This window comes from Haematobia irritans, chromosome 2 (genome assembly GCF_050003625.1).
Source record: "Haematobia irritans isolate KBUSLIRL chromosome 2, ASM5000362v1, whole genome shotgun sequence".
Lineage (NCBI taxonomy): Eukaryota > Metazoa > Arthropoda > Insecta > Diptera > Muscidae > Haematobia > Haematobia irritans.
This window is the reverse complement of record NC_134398.1, coordinates 12,493,957-12,514,757: the sequence shown is the minus strand read 5'-3', so window position 1 is coordinate 12,514,757 and position 20,801 is coordinate 12,493,957. Positions and strand designations below refer to the sequence as shown.

General features: G+C 24.3%; 2 protein-coding genes across 3 annotated transcripts in view; one reads left to right on the top strand and one right to left on the bottom strand.

The window, feature by feature from the left end:
- LOC142223481 (uncharacterized) overlaps nt 1-20,801 on the top strand; it is a 525,017-nt gene that overhangs the window by 89,920 nt on the left and 414,296 nt on the right. The gene's annotated exons all lie outside the window — the stretch shown is intronic.
- LOC142223482 (uncharacterized) overlaps nt 1,876-20,801 on the bottom strand; it is a 146,205-nt gene continuing 127,279 nt past the window's right edge. For both annotated transcript variants that reach the window (XM_075293367.1, XM_075293368.1), the window contains exons 11-13: nt 19,681-19,806; nt 17,986-18,121; nt 1,876-2,660 (exon numbers count right to left, since the gene is read on the bottom strand). In XM_075293367.1, coding sequence (XP_075149482.1) covers nt 1,986-2,660; nt 17,986-18,121; nt 19,681-19,806 — 937 coding nt within the window. In that variant the 3' untranslated portion in view covers nt 1,876-1,985. The remainder of the gene's footprint in view (nt 2,661-17,985; nt 18,122-19,680; nt 19,807-20,801) is intronic.

Sequence of the window (20,801 nt, the reverse complement as noted above, 5' to 3'; positions counted from 1 at the left end):
AAAATTTTCTAAACAAAATTTTATAAATAAAATGTGACTAAATTTTGTATGAAATAAAAATTTGACGACATTTTCTATGGAAATAAAATTGTGACAAAAATTTTCTATAGAAATAAAAATTTGACTAAATTTTCGATTGAAATAAAATTTTGACTAAATTTTCTATAGAAATAAAATTTTGACAAAATTTTCTTTAAATATAAAATTTGTCAAAATTTTCTATAGAAATTTAATTTTGGCAAAATTTTCTATAGAAATAAAATTTTGACAAAATTTTCTATAGAAATAAAATTTTGACAAAATTTCTATAGAAATAACATTTTGACAAATTTTTCTTTAGAAATAAAAATTTTGACAAAATTTTCTTTAGAAATAAAATTTTAACGAAATTGTCTACAGAAATAAAATTTTGACAAAACTTTCTATAAATTTTGCCCAAATTTTCCATAGAAAAAAAATTTTGAAAAAATTTTCTATAGAAAAAAAATTTGAGAAAATTTTCTATAGAAATAAAATTTTGACAAAACTTTCTATAGAAATAAAATTTGAACAAAATTTTCTATAGAAATAAAATTTGGGCAAAGTTGTTTTTTTAAATACAATTTTAAAACATTTTTCTATAAAAAAAATACATTTTGACAATTTTCTATAGAAATAAAATTTGGACAAAATTTTCTAAAGAAATAAAATTTTGACAAAATTTCTTAGATTATTTTTGGCTCTAGTGACTAGTCTAAAATTTAGACTCTGAAGTTGAGAGTAGCTGTTAACAAGCTTTCCGCAAATGTTGGTTTGTTTGCGCTCCCAATGAATAGAGGTGCTCGTACGATGGACGCATGCGATGTTTTTGGTTAGGTTTGCATAGGGAATTAAGTTTGAGAGTCATTGGGAGAGGATTGCTGGTGAGCACGAGAGTGCATTATTACGATACAAAATAATTGAGATGATAGGGAGAGTGAAGAGATGCTTGTCTTTATGTTTAACATATATAAACATCAGCACATTGCTTTTAAAATTCTATCCGCCTATCTCAGCCTGCCCATGCATATAAGATTTTCTGTGTATAATTTTCGATTTTGAATTACTGTGTTTCAGTTCTCTTATATTCTGGTCACAATGCAGCATAGACCTTCAATACTTAAGTTGAGCATGACTACCTTAAACATGATAATTTCCTTGGTTGTGGTTTATTCTCGTTTACATTTTGGTTTCAGTTTTTTGTATTGGTAGATATTTTACTATTTTTGTTTGTTTCCTGCTGAGCGGTTTCCGTTTTCCGTTCGCATAATTATTATTGCATGGCTTTTGGTCCATCTTCTGTTTGGTCAGAAAAAAATATATAGTCGAGCTTTCTTAATTTCTTTGGTTTGGTGTGGAAAGCTTGAAAAATTCCTCATTAAAACCAGTAGGCCAAATGTTTCCTTAAACATAATCGTTATTATTAGAATTCCTATGGTTTAATTTTTATTGCGTTTTTTGTTTTTTTGTTGGAAATGGTTTATTATGACTTTTATGGGTTTTTGCAGATTACAATGTTGTTTTATTTTTTTGGTATTTATTATAATTTTTTATATAAATTGAAATATACTGCTGAAAATTGCTGTTATGGGGGAAATCAAGAACCAATTTCAAATAATTAAAATAGAGAAAAATATCAGTATTTCCAATACTCCAAGCCTTTAGGTTAGGTTAGGTTAGGTTAGGTTAGGTTAGGTGGCAGCCCGATGTATCAGGCTCACTTAGACTATTGAGTCCATTGTGATACCACATTGGTGAACTCCAAGCCTTTACAGTAAAGCCAATAAACGTCTTGGAGTATTTTATAGGATCCCCTTCTCTCCATCCCCTTCCCTCACATGCCCATAATTAAATTGATTTTTATCATTTTGATTGACATTTCTATTTTATTTGAGTTTTTTTTTCTAATTTACTATCACTGAATATTTAAGAATAAATTAAATCTACGCAACACTATTATCTTCATATCATGCAACAAAATTTTTAGTTAAATTAAGATTCTCCTCATTGCCGGCATCGCTCGAACCACCACTTTGGACAGTGGCTGCGGAAATATTACGCAAAACATTACGTACTGCACCGGGAGTTCGATCCAAAGAACTTGACCATGACGAACGTTGACTGGTCCTTGATGCTCCCCTTTCATTATTATTTTTGGCCATAGGTGAAGTTGTAGAACTTTCCATAATGGTAGGCATGTATTGCATATCGCCACTGCCACTATTACCACCACTGCCGCCACCAGCACCACCTCCTGCCGAGCTTGTGGTATTCGAAGCATGTTCTGTATTAAAATTACTTGAATTCTCGGTTATGTTAAAACTATGTGCCGAACGTGATGTGGGACGCCAACGATTTAATTTCATTGAAGCTTTGCGATTTTTTGCCGGTGTTGAAGCATATATGGTTGAGGAACCCACACCTCCAGAACTATTGCTATGGTCTTGGTCCGGGGTTTGTTGTTCCAAGAGATTGGTAACAAGTTTATCAAGTACTTTCAAATCGATTTTCATTTTCGAACCACGTATTGAGTTCATGCGGCTGCCAGCATGACTGCCGTTTGATGTGCCACTTAGACCTAGGCCACTTAAATCCGTTGGCTGTTTATTAAGACCAGCCAATTTGGCTAAACGTTGGGTAAGCTGAAAAGAAAACAAATTGTAGTGAGTGGTGAGGGGGGTAAGTAAGAGAAAATTGGATAGAAATTAAAAGATGGCATAAAAAAAACAGAATCGAGAAAAATAGGTTATCAATAATTAATGTTTTAATTGGGCCACAGCTAAGTACTTCACTCTAACATAATTGTGAAATTCCTAGGGAATACAAAAAAAAAATCTAAAATTTCTTTTTATCCTTTGCTCTTTAATGGCTGGTCGATATTATCTTTCTTTCTCTTTTCTGCTTCATTACATTTGCCCGCTACTAATTGATGTTTTCCAAACATTGTTGCCATTGGATGCCAAGCATCCATTATTCAATATATTTCTTTACTTTAGTTTATTTAAACGAGTGGTATGTTAATTGGAGTTTTAATCAAAAGGAGAGAGAAAATTAATTAAAATTTAACTTAAGAAAACTTTAATTTATAATATTGGATTAAAATGAGGCATTATTATATAGTGTTACCTTAGTTTAGAGGGTTCTTGTGTGTGGTGGCTTATGTTATGCCAGCACAAAGAAATTTGTTTGAAAGCCATTGGGAAAGTCACTCATAGGAAAAGAGAGAGCGAGAGAGTTAAGAGCAATGGTAACAGTTATTTCATAGGTACATTTGCCTATATTTAATTTTGAGTTACTCGACATTTTTTCTAAAATTGCCACAAATCTGGGAATTATTGACTTATTATTAAGTTAGGGAATTAGACATTTAAAATTTGCATAAAATGAGGCATTATGGTAGTTATTGTATTAGTTTAAGTGATTATTTCGTGATTGGATTTGCGTGCAATGCCTCGCGTTTTGCTCGCGGTTGCCACAGTTAGCAGAATTCGAGCACAAATGGTGGACTTTTTTTTACTATTTAGTAGATTGGTAGAATTCTTGATAAAATAAAAGTTTGACAAAATTTTCTATAGAAATACAATCTTGATAAAATTTTCCATAAAAATAAAATTTTGATAAAATTCTCTATAGAATTGAAATTTTGATAAAATTTCCCCATAGAAATACAATTTTGACGTTTTCTTTTCAATGGCTCTATTAACCATGTTCCTTAATCTATATCTGTCCATAAAGCTCGAAAAATAATTGTAAATTAGATATAATGCATTTGGACGTCAATTGCCTGTTTCGGTATCAGGCTAACATGAAATATAATTTTGACAAAACTTTCTATCGAAATAAAATTTTTAATAAAAGTTTCTATAGAATAAAATTTTGGCAAAATTTTCTATAGAAAGACAATTTTGCCAATATTTCCTATAGAAATAAAAATTTGCCAAATTTTCTATAGAAATTCTCCACAGAAATAAAATTTGACAAAATTTTCTATAGAAATAAAATGTTGACAAAATTTTCTATTGAAATAAAATTAAAAAAAAAATCTTTAGAAATACAATTTTGACAAAATTTTCTATAGAAAGACAATTTTGACAATACCTCCTATAGAAATAAAAAATTGCCAAAATTTTCTATAGAAATTCTCCACAGAAATAAAATTTTGACAAAATTTTCTATTGAAATAAAATTTAAAAAGAAAACAAGTAAGGAAAGGCTAAAGTCGGGCGGGCCGACTATATTATACCCTGCACCACTTTGTAGATCTAAATTTTCGATACCATATAACATCCGTTTGTCCCAAATACATACATTTAAATATCACTCGATTTGGACACAATTTGATAGACTTTTACAAAATCTATAGACTCAAAATTTAAGTTGGCTAATGTACTAGGGTGGAACACAATTTTAGTAAAAAACAAATAAGGAAAGTTTAAAGTCGGGCGGGGCCGACTATATTATACCCTGCACCACTTTGTAGATCTAAATTTTAGATACCATATCACATCCGTCAAATGTGTTGGGGGCTATATATAAAGGTTTGTCCCAAATACATACATTTAAATATCACTCCATCTGGACAGAATTTGATAGACTTCAACAAAATCTATAGACTCACAATTTAAGTTGGCTTATGCACTAGGGTGGAACACAATGTTAGTAAGAAATATGGGAAACATTTATGTTTGTACAAAATTTCAAGCAAATCGGTATAAAACTCTGGCTGCTGGGTCCATATTAGTGTATATCGGGCGAAAGATATATATGGGAGCTATATCTAAATCTGAACCGATTACAATCAAATTTGGCACACATGACTATATTACTAATTGTACTCCTAGTGCAAAATTTCAACCAAATTGGGCCAAAACTCTGGCTTCTGGGGCCATATAAGTCCATATCGGGCGAAAAATATATATTCCATATATATATCTATATCTAAATCTGAACCGATTTCAATCAAATTTGGCACACATGACTATACTACCAATTGTACTCCTTGTGCAAAATTTCAAGCTAATCGGCATAAAACTCTGGCTTCTGGGTCCATATAAGTGCATATCGGGCGAAGGATATATATGGGAGCTATATCTAAATCTGAACCGATTTCAATCAAATTTTGCACACTTGACTATACGACTAAGTGTTATGTTTGTACAAAATTTCAAGCAAATCGGTATAAAACTCTGGCTGCTGGGTCCATATTAGTGCATATCGGGCGAAAGATATATATGGGAGCTATATCTAAATCTAAACCGATTTCTTCCAAAATCAATAGGGTTCTATTCTGACCCAAATTAGGAACATGTGCCAAATTTGAAGGCGATTGGACTTAAATTGCGACCTAGACTTTGATCACAAAAATGTGATCACAGACAGACGGACGGACGGACAGACGGATATGGTTATATCGACTCAGGGACCCACCCTGAACATTATTGCCAAAGACACCATGTGTCTATCTCGTCTCCTTCTGGGTGTTACAAACATGTGCACTAACTTATAATACCCTGTTCCACAGTGTGGCGCAGCGTATAATTAAATTATGACTATGACTGATAAATATTAAATTATGACTATTTAAAAATTGTGACGAAACTGAAGCACCGATACCAATTTCCGTATGGTATATATGGAAATAAAATTTTGACGAAAATAAAATTTTGACAAAATTTTCTATACCAATAAAAATTTTTCAAAATTTTCTATAGAAATAAAATGTTGACAAAATTTATACAGAAATAAAATTCTGTCAAAATTTTCTCCAGAAAAAAAATTTATCCAATTTTCTATAGAAATAATATTTTGACATAATTTTCTGTAGAAATAATAGAAAAAAGATTTAAAAAATCTATGGAAATTAAATGTTTACCACATTTTCTATAGAAATAAAATTTTTACCAAATTTTCTCTAAAAATAAAATTTTTACCAAATTTTCTATAATAATAAAATTCTGTCAAAATTTTCTATAGATATAGAATTTTGACAAAATTTTCTATAGATATAAAATTCTGTCAAAGTTTTCTACAGAAATAAAATTTTAACAATTTTTTCTACAGAAGTAAAATTTTGACAATTTTCTTCAGAAATAAAATTTTCAGAAAATTTTCCGTAGAAATAAAATTGTGACAAAATTTTGCATAGAAATAAAAATTTGGCATAATTTTCTATAGAAATAAAATTTTGACAAAATTTTCTATTAAAATAAAATTTTAAATTTGAAAAAAATCTATAGTAATAGAATTAAAATTTAAATTTATAGAAATTAAATTTTGAAAAAATTTTCTATAGAATTAAAATTTTGACAAAATTTTCCATAGAAATATAATTTTGCCAATATTTCGTACAGAAATAGAATTTTGGCCAAATTTTCCATAGAAATAAAATTTTGACAAATGTTTCTATAGAAATGAAATTTTGGCAAAATTTTCTATAGAAATAAAATTTTGACAAAATTTTTCAAAGAAATAAAATTTTGACAAAATTTTCTATAGAAAAGAAATTTTCACAAATTTTTCTATTGAAATAAATTTAAAAAAATAGCTATTGAAATAAGATTTAAAAAAATCTATAGAAAAAAAATTTACCAAATTTTGTCTAGAAATAAAATTTTTACCAAATTTTCTCTAGGAATAAAATGCTTACCAAATTTTTTATAGAAATAACAATTTGGCAATATTTCCTATAGAAAAAAAAATTTGACAAAATTTCCTATAGAAATTAAATTTTGACAAAATTTTCTGAAGAAATAAAATGTTGAAGAAATTGTCAATAGAAAAAAAATTAGAAAAAAAATATATAAAACATAATTTTGACAAATTTTTCTAAAGAAATAAACTTTTGGCCAAATTTTCCATAGAAATAAAATTTTGACAAAATTTTCTATAGAAATGAAATTTTGACAAATTTTTCTATTGAAATAAAATTAAAAAAAATCTATTGCAATAAGATTTAAAAACATCTATAGAAATAATTTTTTTACCAAATTTTCTCTAGGAATAAAATGTTTACCATTTTTTTAAAGAAATAAAATTTTGATAAAATATTCAATAGAAATAAAAATGTAACAAAATGTTCTATATAAATAAAATTTTGACAAAATTTTCCATAGCAATAAAATTGTGACAAAATTTTGATTAGAAATAAAAATTTGGCATAATTTTCTATAGAAATAAAATTCTGTTAAAATTTTCCATAAAAATAAAATTTTGACAACATTTTTTGTTTAATCGATCATGGTAAAATTTAGATTTTTTATGACTCAAGTGGTAACCGTTGTTATACTGCTACAATGAAAATAGTTTGAAAGCCGTAGTGGGAAAATTCTTTGGAAAATATAATGAGTTATTTTATAGCGCTATATTTGGTGTCGACTTGCTAGTCATTTTTTGGAGTTTGCAGTTAGGCATTTTCAATTTCAGAATCAAAATTAAATTTTCACTTTTTTGAGTATTTAAAATTTTTCTGAAATTGCTACAAATATAGACATTTTTTATTATTGAAGACTTAAAAATTTGCAAAAAAAAATTACATTTTTGTATTTGTAAGCTTAGTTTAAGTGGTTATTATGTGATTGTTTTTATGTGTCTTGTGTTATACTAGCATAAGGAAAATAGTTTGAGAATCTTTGGAATGAATAGAGAGCGAGTTGAAAGCAGTAGTACCAGTGATGCCAATTTATCTATTTTATAACGCGATCTAACTATATTTGATGTCGAGTTGCTGGAAAAGTTTTGAAATTGTTAATAGCTAAAAATTTAGCAATTTTAAATCTCAAAATTGTTTTTTGTCGTTGTCCAGATCGAAATCCAACCAAAAAATAAAATCATGACTCAACTTCCAATAGCACAATTTATTTGTCGCCACTGCTGATTCAATATCATTTTCGAAAAGTAAGGCATCATAGCCCTGCCGAACCATAGACGGTTCCTACCAATCAACCTTTGATTATAGAGAGACTTTTCAACAATAACTATTGGGGTTTCCGGGTCCCAGATGTTAAATATAACTCATTTGCTTAAATGTTTTTTTTTTTTATCAGTATTATGAAAACCTATCATCCAAAAGTCTCTTTCACCAAAACTTTCCATACCATCCTTGCAATTTTATTTTACTTTATATTGCATTTTCCCTTGTATATTCTCGTGATTTCGCTTCTATTGAATTGCCAGATAATTCATTTTCTGTGGTTTTGATGTTATGATTTTTTATTTCTTTCCTCACAACACTCAGAATCGGTATTTTAGCAGTGTGAGTTGATACTTTGGTTTGGTAAGTAATCAGTCTTGTGGTTAAGGGCAGCATTTTTGAGTATTGAATTTTTTTTTTTTTGTCTATAGCCATACGAATAATCCAGGTTGATGGTTGTATCCGTATGGATGGAATATTTGTGAAATGAGGTTAATTGAGTTAATGAGTTTGTGGTTTATGACAGTGACAGTGGTATGGCAACATTAAGGATGTGTGTTATTGAATTAAATTCGATTTTTTTGAATTTTACTAAGATTTGTTTAAGATTTTGGAGATTTGTTTAAATTCAAATTCAAACTATTTGAAGTGAAATTCAAACTATTTGAAGTGCAATTCAAACTATATGAAGTGCAATTCAAATTATATGAAGTGCAATTCAAACTATTTGAAGTCTTATTTAAGCTACGATAATTTTCAAACACGTAGGAAAAAGTCGCCACCATTAAGTTTTGAAGTGCAATTCAAACTATTTGAAGTGCAATTCAAACTATATGAAGTGCAATTCAAATTATATAAAGTGCAATTCAAACTATTTGAAGTCTTATTTAAGCTACGATAATTTTCAAACAAGTAGGAAAAAGTCGCCACCATTAAGTTTTGGAGTCATATCATTCATGGTTATCTTGTCCACAATGTTGTCAAAAGAAAGTTGTTGTAACGACATTGACTTACTTTCACCGATCATCCATGATTCTCGGTTGTCACTCGTGCTAAAAATAATCTACCAGTATTTGAAGAAAACTTTACCAAGAATCTACCAAATTTAAAAAAAAATTATTTTGAAGTTTTTGATCAAAATTTTGCCATTTTTTTCTAGAAAATTTTGTCAAAATTTTATTTATAAAGAAAATTTTGACATAATTTTATTTCTCTAGTAAATGTTATCAAAATTTTATTTCTATAGACAATTCTATCAAAATTTTATTTCTATAGAAAATTTTTTCAAAATTTTTTTTTCTATAGAAAATTTCTTCAAAATATTATTTCAAAATTTTATTTCTATAGAAAATTTAATCAAAATTTTATTTATATAGAAAATTTCTTCAAAATATTATTTTTATAGATTTTTTTTCAAAATGTTATTTCTATAGAAAATTTTCTCAAGATTTTATTTCTGTAGAAAATTTTGTCAAAATTTTATTTCTATAGAACATTTAATTTAAAAATTTAATTTCTATAGACATTTTTTTTTCAAAATATTATTTCTATAGAATTTTTTTTCAAAATGTTAATTCTATAGAAAATTTTCGCAAGGTTTTATTTCTGTAGAAAATTTTGTCAAAATTTTATTTCTATAGAAAATTTTCTCAAAATTTTATTTCCGAAGAAAATCTTTTCAAAATTTTAACATTAATAGGAAACAGCAATTTCCTATAGAAATAAAATTTTGACAAAATTTTCCATAGAAATAAAATTTTGACAAAATTCTCTATCGAAATAAAATTTTAACAAAATTTTCTATAGAAATAAAATTTAGACATATATTTTCTATAGAAATAAAATATTGACAACAGTTTTTATAGAAATAAAATTTTGACAAAATTATCCATAGAAATAAAATTTTGCCAAAAATGTTCTATAAATATAAAATTTTGCCAAAAAATTTTCTATAGAAATACAATTTTGACAAAATTTAAGATAGAAATAAAACTTTGAAAACATTTTCTACAGCAATAAAACTTTGCTAAAAAAATGTTCTATAAAAATAAAATTTTGACAAAATTTTCTGTAGAAGCAAATATTTTGCAAAAATTTTCTATAAAAATAAAATTTTCAGAAAATTTTCTACATAAATAAAATTTTGACCAAATTTTCTATAGAAATAAAATATTGACAAAATTTTCTACATAAATAAAATTTTGACCAAATTTTCTATAGAAATAAAATTTGGACAAAATTTTCTATAGAAATACAATTTTGACAAAATTCTCTATCAAAATAAAATGTTGACAAAATTCTCTATCAAAATACAAATTTAACAAAATTTTATATAGAAATAAAAATTAGACATAAATTTTCTATAGAAATAAAATATTGACAACAGTTTTTATAGAAAATAAAAAAAAAAATAAAATTTTGCCAAAAATTTTCTATAGAAATAAAATATTGACAACAATTTTTATAGCAATAAAATTGTGACAAAATTTTTTATAAAAATAAAATTTTGCAAAAATTTTCTATAAATATAGAATTTTCCCAAAAATTTTTTATAGAAATACAATATAAAAATAAAATTTTGACAAAATTCTGTAGAAGCAAATATTTTGCAAAAATTTTCTATAAAAATAAAATTTTCAGAAAATGTTCGACATAAATAAAATTTTGACCAAATTTTCTATAGAAATAAAATGTTGACAAAATTTTCTACATAAATAAAATTTTGACCAAATTTTCTGTAGAAATAAAATATTTCCAAAATTTTTCTATAGAAATAAAATTTGGACAAAATTTTCTATAGAAATAACATTTTGACAAAATTCTCTATCAAAATAAAATGTTGACAAAATTCTCTATCAAAATACAAATTTAACAAAATTTTATATAGAAATAAAAATTAGACATAAATTCTCTATAGAAATAAAATATTGACAACAGTTTTTATAGAAAATAAATAAAATTTTGCCAAAAATTTTCTATAGAAATAAAATATTGACAACAATTTTTATAGCAATAAAATTGTGACAAAATTTTTTATAAAAATAAAATTTTGCCAAAAATTTTCTATAAATATAGAATTTTCCCAAAAATTTTCTATAGAAATACAATTTTGACAAAATTTGAGATAGAAATAAAACTTTGAAAACATTTTCTACAGAAATAAAATTTTGCGAAAAAAATATTCTATAGAAATAAAATTTTGCCAAAAATTTTCTATAGAAATAAAATATTGACAACAGTTTTTATAGAAATAAAATTTTGACAAAATTTTCTGGAGAAATAAAGTTTTGCAAAAAATGTTCTATAGAAATAAAATATTGACAAAATTTGAGATAGAAATAAAACTGTCAAAACATTTTCTACAGAAATAAAATTTTGCCAAAATTTTTCTATAAAAATAAAATTTTGACAAAATTTTCTATAGAAGCAAAAATTTTGACAAAATTATCTAAAAAATACAATTTTGACAAAATTTTCTATAGAAATAAAATTTTGCCAAAAATTTTCTCTAGAAGCAAAAATTTTGCCAAAATTTTCTAAAAAAAATAAAATTTTGACAAAATTTTCTATAGAAATAAAATTTTCCCAAAAATGTTCTATAGAAATAACATTGTGACCAAATTCTCTATAGAAATAAAAATTTTGACAACATTTTCTATAGACATAAAATGTTGACAAAATTTTCGATAGAAATAAAATTTTGTCAAAAATTTTCTATAGAAATAAAATTTTGCCAAAATTTTCTATAGAAATAAACTACTGCCAAAATTTTTCTATAGAAATAAAATTTTCCCAAAAATTTTCTATCAAAATAAAATTTTCAACAAATTTTCTATAGCAATAAAATTTTGACAAAATTTTATATAGAAATAAAATTTTGACAACATTTTCTGGAGAAATAAAATTTTGCCAAAAATTTTCTATAGAAATAAAATTTTGACAAAATTTGAGACAGAAGTAAAACTTTGATAAAATTTCTTTAGAAGCACAAATTTTGCCAAAATTTTCTATAAAAATAAAATTGTGACAAAATTTTTTGGATTTAATTCACACTACTCGAAGTGAATTCAAACTATTTGAAATAAATTTTGACAAAATTTTCTATAAAAATAAAATTTTGACAAAAAAAATAAAAATTTAACAAAATTTTCTATAGAAATAAAATTTTGTCAAAATTAACTATCGAAATACAATTTTGACAAAATTTTCTGGAGAAATAAAATTTTGACAAAATTTTCTAGAAAAATATAATTTTGCCAAAAATTTTCTATAAATATAAAATTTAGACATAAATTTTCTGTAGAAATAAAATATTGACAAAGCTTTCTATAAAAATAAAATTTTGCCCAAATTTTCCATAGAAATAAAATTTTGAGAAAATTTTCTATAGAAATAAAATTTTGACAAAATTTTCTATAGAAATAAAATTTTGACAAAATTTTCTATAGAAATAAAATTTTGACAAAATTTTCTATAGAAATAAAATTTTAACAAAATTTTCTATAGAAATAAAATTTGGCCAAAAAAAATTTCTATAGAAACAACATTTTGAAAAATTGTCTATATAAATAAAACTTTGACAAAATTTTCTTTTCATAGAAATAATTTTTGACAAAATTTTCTATAGAAATAAAATTTTCACGATATTTTCTACAGAAATCAAATATTGACAAAATTGTCTATAGAAATAATATGTTAACAAAGTTTTCTATAGAAATAAAACTTGGACAAATTTTTCCATAGAAATAAAATTTTGACAAAATTTTCTATAAAAATAAAATTTTGCCAAAAAATTCCTACAGAAATAATATTTTGCAAAAAATTTCCTTCAGGCTTCTGCCAGACTTCTTTTTAGTAAAGAGTGGGTTCCCTTTTGTCCGTTTTTTTTTTCTTAAGTTGAAAGTAGAGGGTTGTCCGTAAATGGGAACTCGGTACATAATTTTATGATTTTTGCACAGGCTTCTGCCAGACTTCTTTTTGGTAAAGAACTTAAATTTACATGGAATTGGCAGCAAACGTAGAGGTTGCACCATTTTCCAGCATTTTAGCAAATGTTAATGTGGTAAAATTTTTTACTATTTTTGCTTTTTCCGATTTATTGGATGGGAAACAGTAATTCTTTGTATGTTATTATAATATAACGCTTAATTTTCAGATACGTTGAGGAGAAGGATACCTTTCCTTGACAAACCACACTTAAAATTCACAAGAAATATAGAAGAAGGCACACCCTCTCCCGCCGTATTTGTACCTATAAACGAAAAATCAAGTAGTCCGATTTGTTTAAAAGAATTCAAATCTTTTCGAATTTGTTTTCAGCACGAAGGATATAGTTGACTAAGTTAAAGCAAATTATTCCTCCAAATATGCTTCGGAAGGCGCAGCGACGCGGGCAGGGTTACGCTAGTTTTCTATAAAAATAAAATTGTGACAAAATTTTTTGGATTTAATTCACACTACTCGAAGTGAATTCAAACTATTTGAAATGAATTTTGACAAAATTTTCTATAGAAATAAAATTTTGAAAAAAAAAAATAAAAATTTAACAAAATTTTCTATAGAAATAAAATTTTGACAAAATTCATTATCGAAATACAATTTTGACAAAATTTTCTGGAGAAATAAAATTTTGACAAAATTTTCTAGAAAAATATAATTTTGCCAAAAGTTTTCTATAAATATAAAATTTAGACATAAATTTTCTATAGAAATAAAATATTGACAACAGTTTTTATAGAAATAAAATTTTGACGAAATTTTCTATAGAAATAAAATTTTGCCAAAAATTTTCTATAAATATAAAATTTTGCCAAAAATTTTCTATAGAAATAAAATTTTGCCAAACATTTTCTACAGAAATAAAATTTTGCCAAACCTTTTCCATAAAAATAAAATTTTGACAAAATTTTTAAAGAGGCACAAATTTTGTCAAAATTTTCTATAAAAATAAAATTTTGACAAAATTTTTTAGATTTAATTCACACTACTCGAAGTGAATTCAAACTATTTGAAGTGAATTTTGACAAAACTTTCTATTGAAATAAAATTTTTACAAAAAAATAAAATTTTAACAAGAAATAAAATTTTGCCAAAATTTTCTATAGAAATAAAATTTTGCCAAAATTTTCTATAGAAATAAAATTTTCATAAAATTTTCTATAGAAATAAAATTTTGATAAAATTTTCAATAGAAATAAAATTTTGATAAAATTTTTTATAGAAATGAAATTTTATATAAAAATTTTTTTTCGACGAAAAAAACAAACTGATTGTAAGAATAAATTTAACAATGGCATTATCCACATAATAAAAAGACAAATTCAACAAAATATGGGATCCTTGATTTAAGACAAACAAAAAACCCAAAGATTCTTTTGTTTTTGTCATTAAAAGAGAAGCAAGAACTATCACCAAGGATATTCACTTTTTGCCACCAAATATATTTCATGACAAAGATTGAGTAGTCTCGAATGACCTTTGGACAGAGTCTGCACTAATGAGGATCCCAGTAACACCAACAAAAAAAATCCAAATCTTTGAAATTTTCATTCGCATTTTCTTACTTCCGTTTTGGCACAAACACCATCTACGAACGAACCCTTACTGGGGCTATACTAACTTTTTTAGTTCAGTGATTCTAGTGTTTTGTTTTTTGTTGCTGGAGGCAACATATCCATGTCCTTTGGAAAATTCATTGAGGTTCGTTTTTTTTTCTGTGTGCGACCATTTCACCATATATAAATCTTTGATAATGCTTCGAGGAGGGTCAAAAAATGCAACAGCATAGAAAAACTGCATGGGAAACAAAACAAAAGCAAATTTAAATTTCGTTTGCTGGAAGTCCTCTGTGAAGTATCGAAAAAAAACCTAACTGAAAGGGTGTGGCTAAGTTGGCAACAAAAAAAATGGTTAAATCTTTAGTTTGCTGGTTATAAAGCATGAGGTTCTTCTTTTTCTACTGCCCCAGTGATTTATAATTTCCCTTTGTCTATATCCATAGTACCATCACTTTTTGGCCATCCTTAACCTTTTTGTCTCAAGGGAAAACAATTTTCAGTCAATGAATTTAAAGGCCATGCAGTTTGCTATATCCTTCATCTGAACTTTTCAGATGCCTTTCACCCCTCTCTCTATCTTGGAAATGGAGTGCTAATAAATGGCTTTGTAATGACCATCAGACCATTTTGTGCCATTTGGCGGTGGTGGTGGTGGTATTGTCGCCGCTGGCCACCAAAGGAATTGTACAATTAATACTTTTCAAGTTGATTTCCGACCAAAATGAAACAAGCAAGAAAGCAGAGGACAGTTTTTTTTATCTCTTCTTTTATTACTGTTCCCCCTTTTAATGGTAGACAATTAACAAACTGTTTGACTACAAAAAAAGAAGAAATTTTTAAAGAAGCAATTTTTCATGTTTAAATCAAGTCTATTTTTATGGGGTCCGAAAAGCCACAGCTAATGATGACGGCTTAGAATCTTTGTTGCAGCAAAAACTATCATAAATCATTAAAGTGTTGGGGGGAGGAAGGAGTTGAGTAAACAATAGCACTAGAGACAGGAAGTAAACACATAAATACGAAAATAATCATCAATTACCAAAAAAAAAAAAATGGCGGAAAAATACAATTGTCTCGAATTTGTTCAAATAAAAATAAATTAATTTATATGAAATAAAATTTAATTACAAAAAAAAAAATAATTATATTATTAAATTAAATTGAAATTTATTTTAAAACTTAAAATTAAATCTAAAAATTTTAATTTGTATTTAAACATAAAATAAATCAAAATTAATATTAAATTTAAAAATTAAAAGTAAGTAAAATTACAATTAAAATAAAAATTTAAAATTATTATTGTTGTTTTGATTTCAGCTTAAAACCATGCGTTGACTACACTAAAATTTAAAAAATGTAAAACTAAAATTTAAATTCAAATTAAACATAAATAAAAATTAATATTAAATTTAAAAATTTGAATTAATTAAAATTACAACTAAAATAAAAATAAAAATTGGAATTTAGAATCAAAATTAAAATAAAATTTAAAATTAAAAAAATAAAAAAATAAATAATAATAATTATATTATTAAATTAAATTGAAATTTATTTTAAAACTTAAAATTAAATCTAAAAATTTTAATTTGTATTTAAACATAAAATAAATCAAAATTAATATTAAATTTAAAAATTAAAAGTAAGTAAAATTACAACTAAAATAAAAATTTAAATTCAAAATAAAAATTTAACATCATTATTGTTGTTTTGATTTCAGCTTAAAACCATGCGTTGACTACACTAAAATTTAAAAAATTTAAAACTAACATTTAAACTCAAATTAAAAATAAATAAAAATATTAAATTTAAAAATTTGAATTAATTAAAATTACAACTAAAATAAAAATAAAAATTGGAATTTAGAATTAAAATTAAAATAAAATTTAAAAATTGAAATTTTGAAAATTAAATTTTAAATTTAATATTAAAAATGAAAATTAAAAATTAAAATTTATTAAATTTACAATTCTATTAAAAATTTTTAATTTTTTTAAATTAAAATTAAAATAGAAATAAAAAATTAAATTTATATATAAATTTAAATTAATAAAAATTACAATTCTAATAAAAATTTAAATGTTTAAAATTTAATTTTAAATAAAATTTGTATTTAATATTAAAATTTATATTTAAATTTAAATTTAAATTACAATTCTAATAAATTTAAATTTAAAATTTAAAATTTAAAATTTAAATTTAAAATCTAAATTTATATTTAAAGTGAAAATTAAAATAAAATTTAAAAATTAATTTTTTAAAAATAAAATTTTAAAATTAATATTAAAAAATAAATTTAAAAATTAAAATTTATTAAAGTTACAATTCTACTAAAAATTTGTAATTTTTAAAATTTAAATTAAAATTAAAATTGAAATAAAAAATTAAATTGATATATAAATTTAAATTAATTAAAATTACAATTCTAATAAAAATTTAAATGTTTAAAATTTAATTTTAAATAAAATTTGAATTTAAAATTAAAATTTATATTTAAATTTAAATTACAATTCTAATAAACATTTAAATTTAAATTTATATTTAAATTACAATTCTAATAAAAATTTTAAATAAAATTTGAATTTATATTTAAATTGAAAATTAAAATTAAAATAAAATTTAAAAATTAAATTTTTAAAAATAAAATTATAAAATTAATATTAAAAAATAAATTAAAAAAATTAAAATTTATTAAAATTACAATTCTAATAAAAATTTGTAATTGTTAAATTTTAAATTTAAATTTAAATTTAAATTTAAATTTAAATAAAAAATTAAATTTATATATAAATTTAAATTAATTAAAATTACAATTTTAATAAAAATTTATAATTGTTACAATCTGAATTAAAATTAAAATTTAAATAAAAAATTAAATTTATATATAAATCTAAATTAATTAAAATTACAATTCTAATAACAATTTAAATGTTTAAAATTTAATTTTAAATAAAATTTAAAATTAAAATTTATATTTAAATTTAAATTACAATTCTAATAAACATTTAAATTTATATTTAAATTACAATTCTTCTTCTTAATTCTTCAATTTATTTATGGAATTTGATCTAATTAGATCTCAAGAATGATAAAATGAGTAGTAAAAGATATTGTCTGATCTTATATGTGTTCATATCCGACCTTATCCAATGCTATGCTTATACATATATCTTCATATCTGCTCTGATCTAATGTCTTGGTTTGGAGATCGAAGTATATAAAATCTGATTGTTCTATTTTTACAGGGGCAAAATTAAAATTAATGACCAAATAAAAAAAATCGTAAAAAATTTTAATTAAGAATAAGACATTATTTAAATAAAATTAATTTCTATTTACTTTAACTAGATAATAGCTAATAAATAATTATTCATAGCTGATGGCCTTAGCAGCCAATGCTACTTTTCTTTTATTTTTTTATCATACATTTACTGTATGATTAAAATAAAAAATAAATAAATATTTTTTAATTTTTTAAAGTACAAACTTTACGCCATTACTTACTTCACCAGCAGCATTGCTAGAATAACTCATTCGTTTCACTTTTTTGAATGTAACATCATCCTCTGCCTCTTTCAATGCTTGCTCCAAAACACTATCCATTTCAGGACTACGATGTTCCTCCAAGCCTTGATAGCCACTGTAATATAAATGAAAAATGTGTTATAAAATATATTGGAAATATATAGAAAATCTCCATTTGGTGAAAATAAAAGTTTAATCTTAAAATTTTAACCATAGCATAGGCAAAAAAACATCACAATAATGGCCACTAAAAATAGGCCAAATTACCAATATCCCTAAAAGATATTGTTTATTATGAATGTAGAAAACATTGGAGTACAATTAAATACCAATGGTTTCTTTTCTTTTTTTTTTTTGTACGTGGGAAAACAATCAATTAAGGTCGAATGGAGTAAACAATCAATAAATTCATATTGATAGAAGTACACATGAGTTATATGGCAATAAATATGTTTCTTTTTATATGAGACATTCCCTTATAAAAATGTGAGAAAATTAAGAAGAAAAAATATATAGAAATTTAGCATTTCTTCATTTTCCAAAAACTGGCTAATTTGTCATTGATTCTAACGAGATATATAAATATCTCTTACAGTACTCATATTTACTAGGCTGTTCAATAGGTTATTTTAGTTATTCTCTCGATCTCTCTTTTTCGCTCTCTCACTGTGAAATATACCATTACAGTAATTGATAAACCTAATCATAACAATGTTAATACTCTGTAAGTTAATCTTAATCTTTTCTCACACTCTCTCTCTCTCTATCTTTCTCCCTGTGAAATACCTCATTCATACAATTAGTACACCTACTCATAACAATGCTAATATTTTCATGAAATTGAAAACAATGGAAATCAATTACAATGAATGCTTGTACTCTTACTGTTTATGCTCTGGTCTATATATAATTTTTTTTGGGGATGGGGTTTATAGACGATCCTTTCAATGGTCATAAGAACACGTATTTTTTCATAACATACAATGTCACAAACAAATTTCCACATCCACACTCACACACACCCACACAACACATACATCATAACATGCCATATTCCAATGAAGTAGTTCAACCCACGCATTGCCATTCACTATAATGGGCACGTATATCAACTTCCTACTCGCTCATATTTTTGTGTAATATGTTCCAGAGGAAAAACAGAGCAAAACACAGTTTCAAAGTCATTGATGATGATGGTATAAAATGAATTCTCTTGAAAAAGTTAATGGACTATGTTGCGTATTTTATTGAAGGATATATGCTAATGATATAAACAATTCATGGAATAGACAATGTTTCACTTACTCTATACTCAATTGAAATTTTAATTGACAATGATAATAATTGAAAGGGGAATGTTATTGGTGGCAAATTACATCATATGAGGATTTTCAAATAAAATTTCATATGAAACAATATTTCTCCAATAATAAACGCAACATGTATTTTACATTGTGTAATGCGAGAAAATAAAATATTCTTGCAGAATTTCTTCAGCAAATATTATTAGAACTTTTAATAATTAAATAGTAATGGTCATATTTTATATATTTACAATATCAATGAAATATGAGTAAAATTGCAAACTAATGACCTCAAGATTCATGGTTACATTTATACTATTGTAATTAACAACAGTTCTTGGATTTCTTCTATTACACAATTGTTACATACCTTAGCAATTTGTCACGGAATGTTCCAGTGCCACCAGATCCTGGTCCACCACCACCCCCGCCACGACGTTGACGCATAGTTGAACGATTGGTTTTTCGTACAGTACGTAAATCTGTTTCCCAGAATCTGTAATAAAACAAAATGTAGAGATTTGTAAATTGGTTATGTGAGAATTAATCAGAATATTATATTTCCCTTAAGAGACAAAAATAAAACTTTAATTATTAAAGAACACATCACGGACATTTTATCTTTAACGAAACTTTCATAGTAATTTTGTATTAAGAGGAATTCGGTATTTCCACAAACACTCCAAACTAAAATGCAAAAATATGTATGACGATGATTATATTTTTATCCAACCTTTCCAAACCTTGAATGGAGAAGTTTTACAAAAATGATTGGTCTTACAGAAAATTTCATTGGAATATTGTCTTAAAAAATAAAAAATTCCCTGCAAAACAAAATTTCCTTAAAAATTGTGTATTTGAGAAAATTTCTTAGACATCTTTCTTTAGAGAAAATTTCTTCGAAATTTTGTTTTTATAGAAAATTTTTGAAATTTTGTCTTTATGGGAAATTTCTGAAAATTTTTGTTTTTAGATAAAATTTCTTAAAAATTTTTTCTTAAGCTAAAATTTCTTAAAAATTTTGTTTTTCTATGAAATTTCATAAAAATTTCAAACAGAAATTTTTATAGTATTTTCCACTTGGAGAATATTTAATAGAAAGTTTGTCCTTACAGAAAATTTCTTAGAAATTTTGTCATTAGAAAAAATTTCTTGGAAATTTTGTCTCTAGAGAAAATTTCTCAGAAATTTTGGCTTTGGAAAAAATTTCTTAAACATTTTGTCTTTAGAGAAAATGTCTTAAAAATTTTGTCTTTAAAGAAAATTTCTAAAACATTTTGTCTATTGAGGAATTTTTTTTTGTCTTTAGAGAAAATTTCTTAGAAAGTTTGGCTTTAGAGAAAATTTCTCAAACATTTTGTCTTAAGAGAAAATTTCTTAGAAATATTGTCTTTAGCGAAAATTTCTTAGAAATCTTGTATTTAGAGAAAATTTCTTAGATTTTTTGTTCTTAGGGGAAAATTTCATGGAAAATTTGTCTTTAGAGTACAT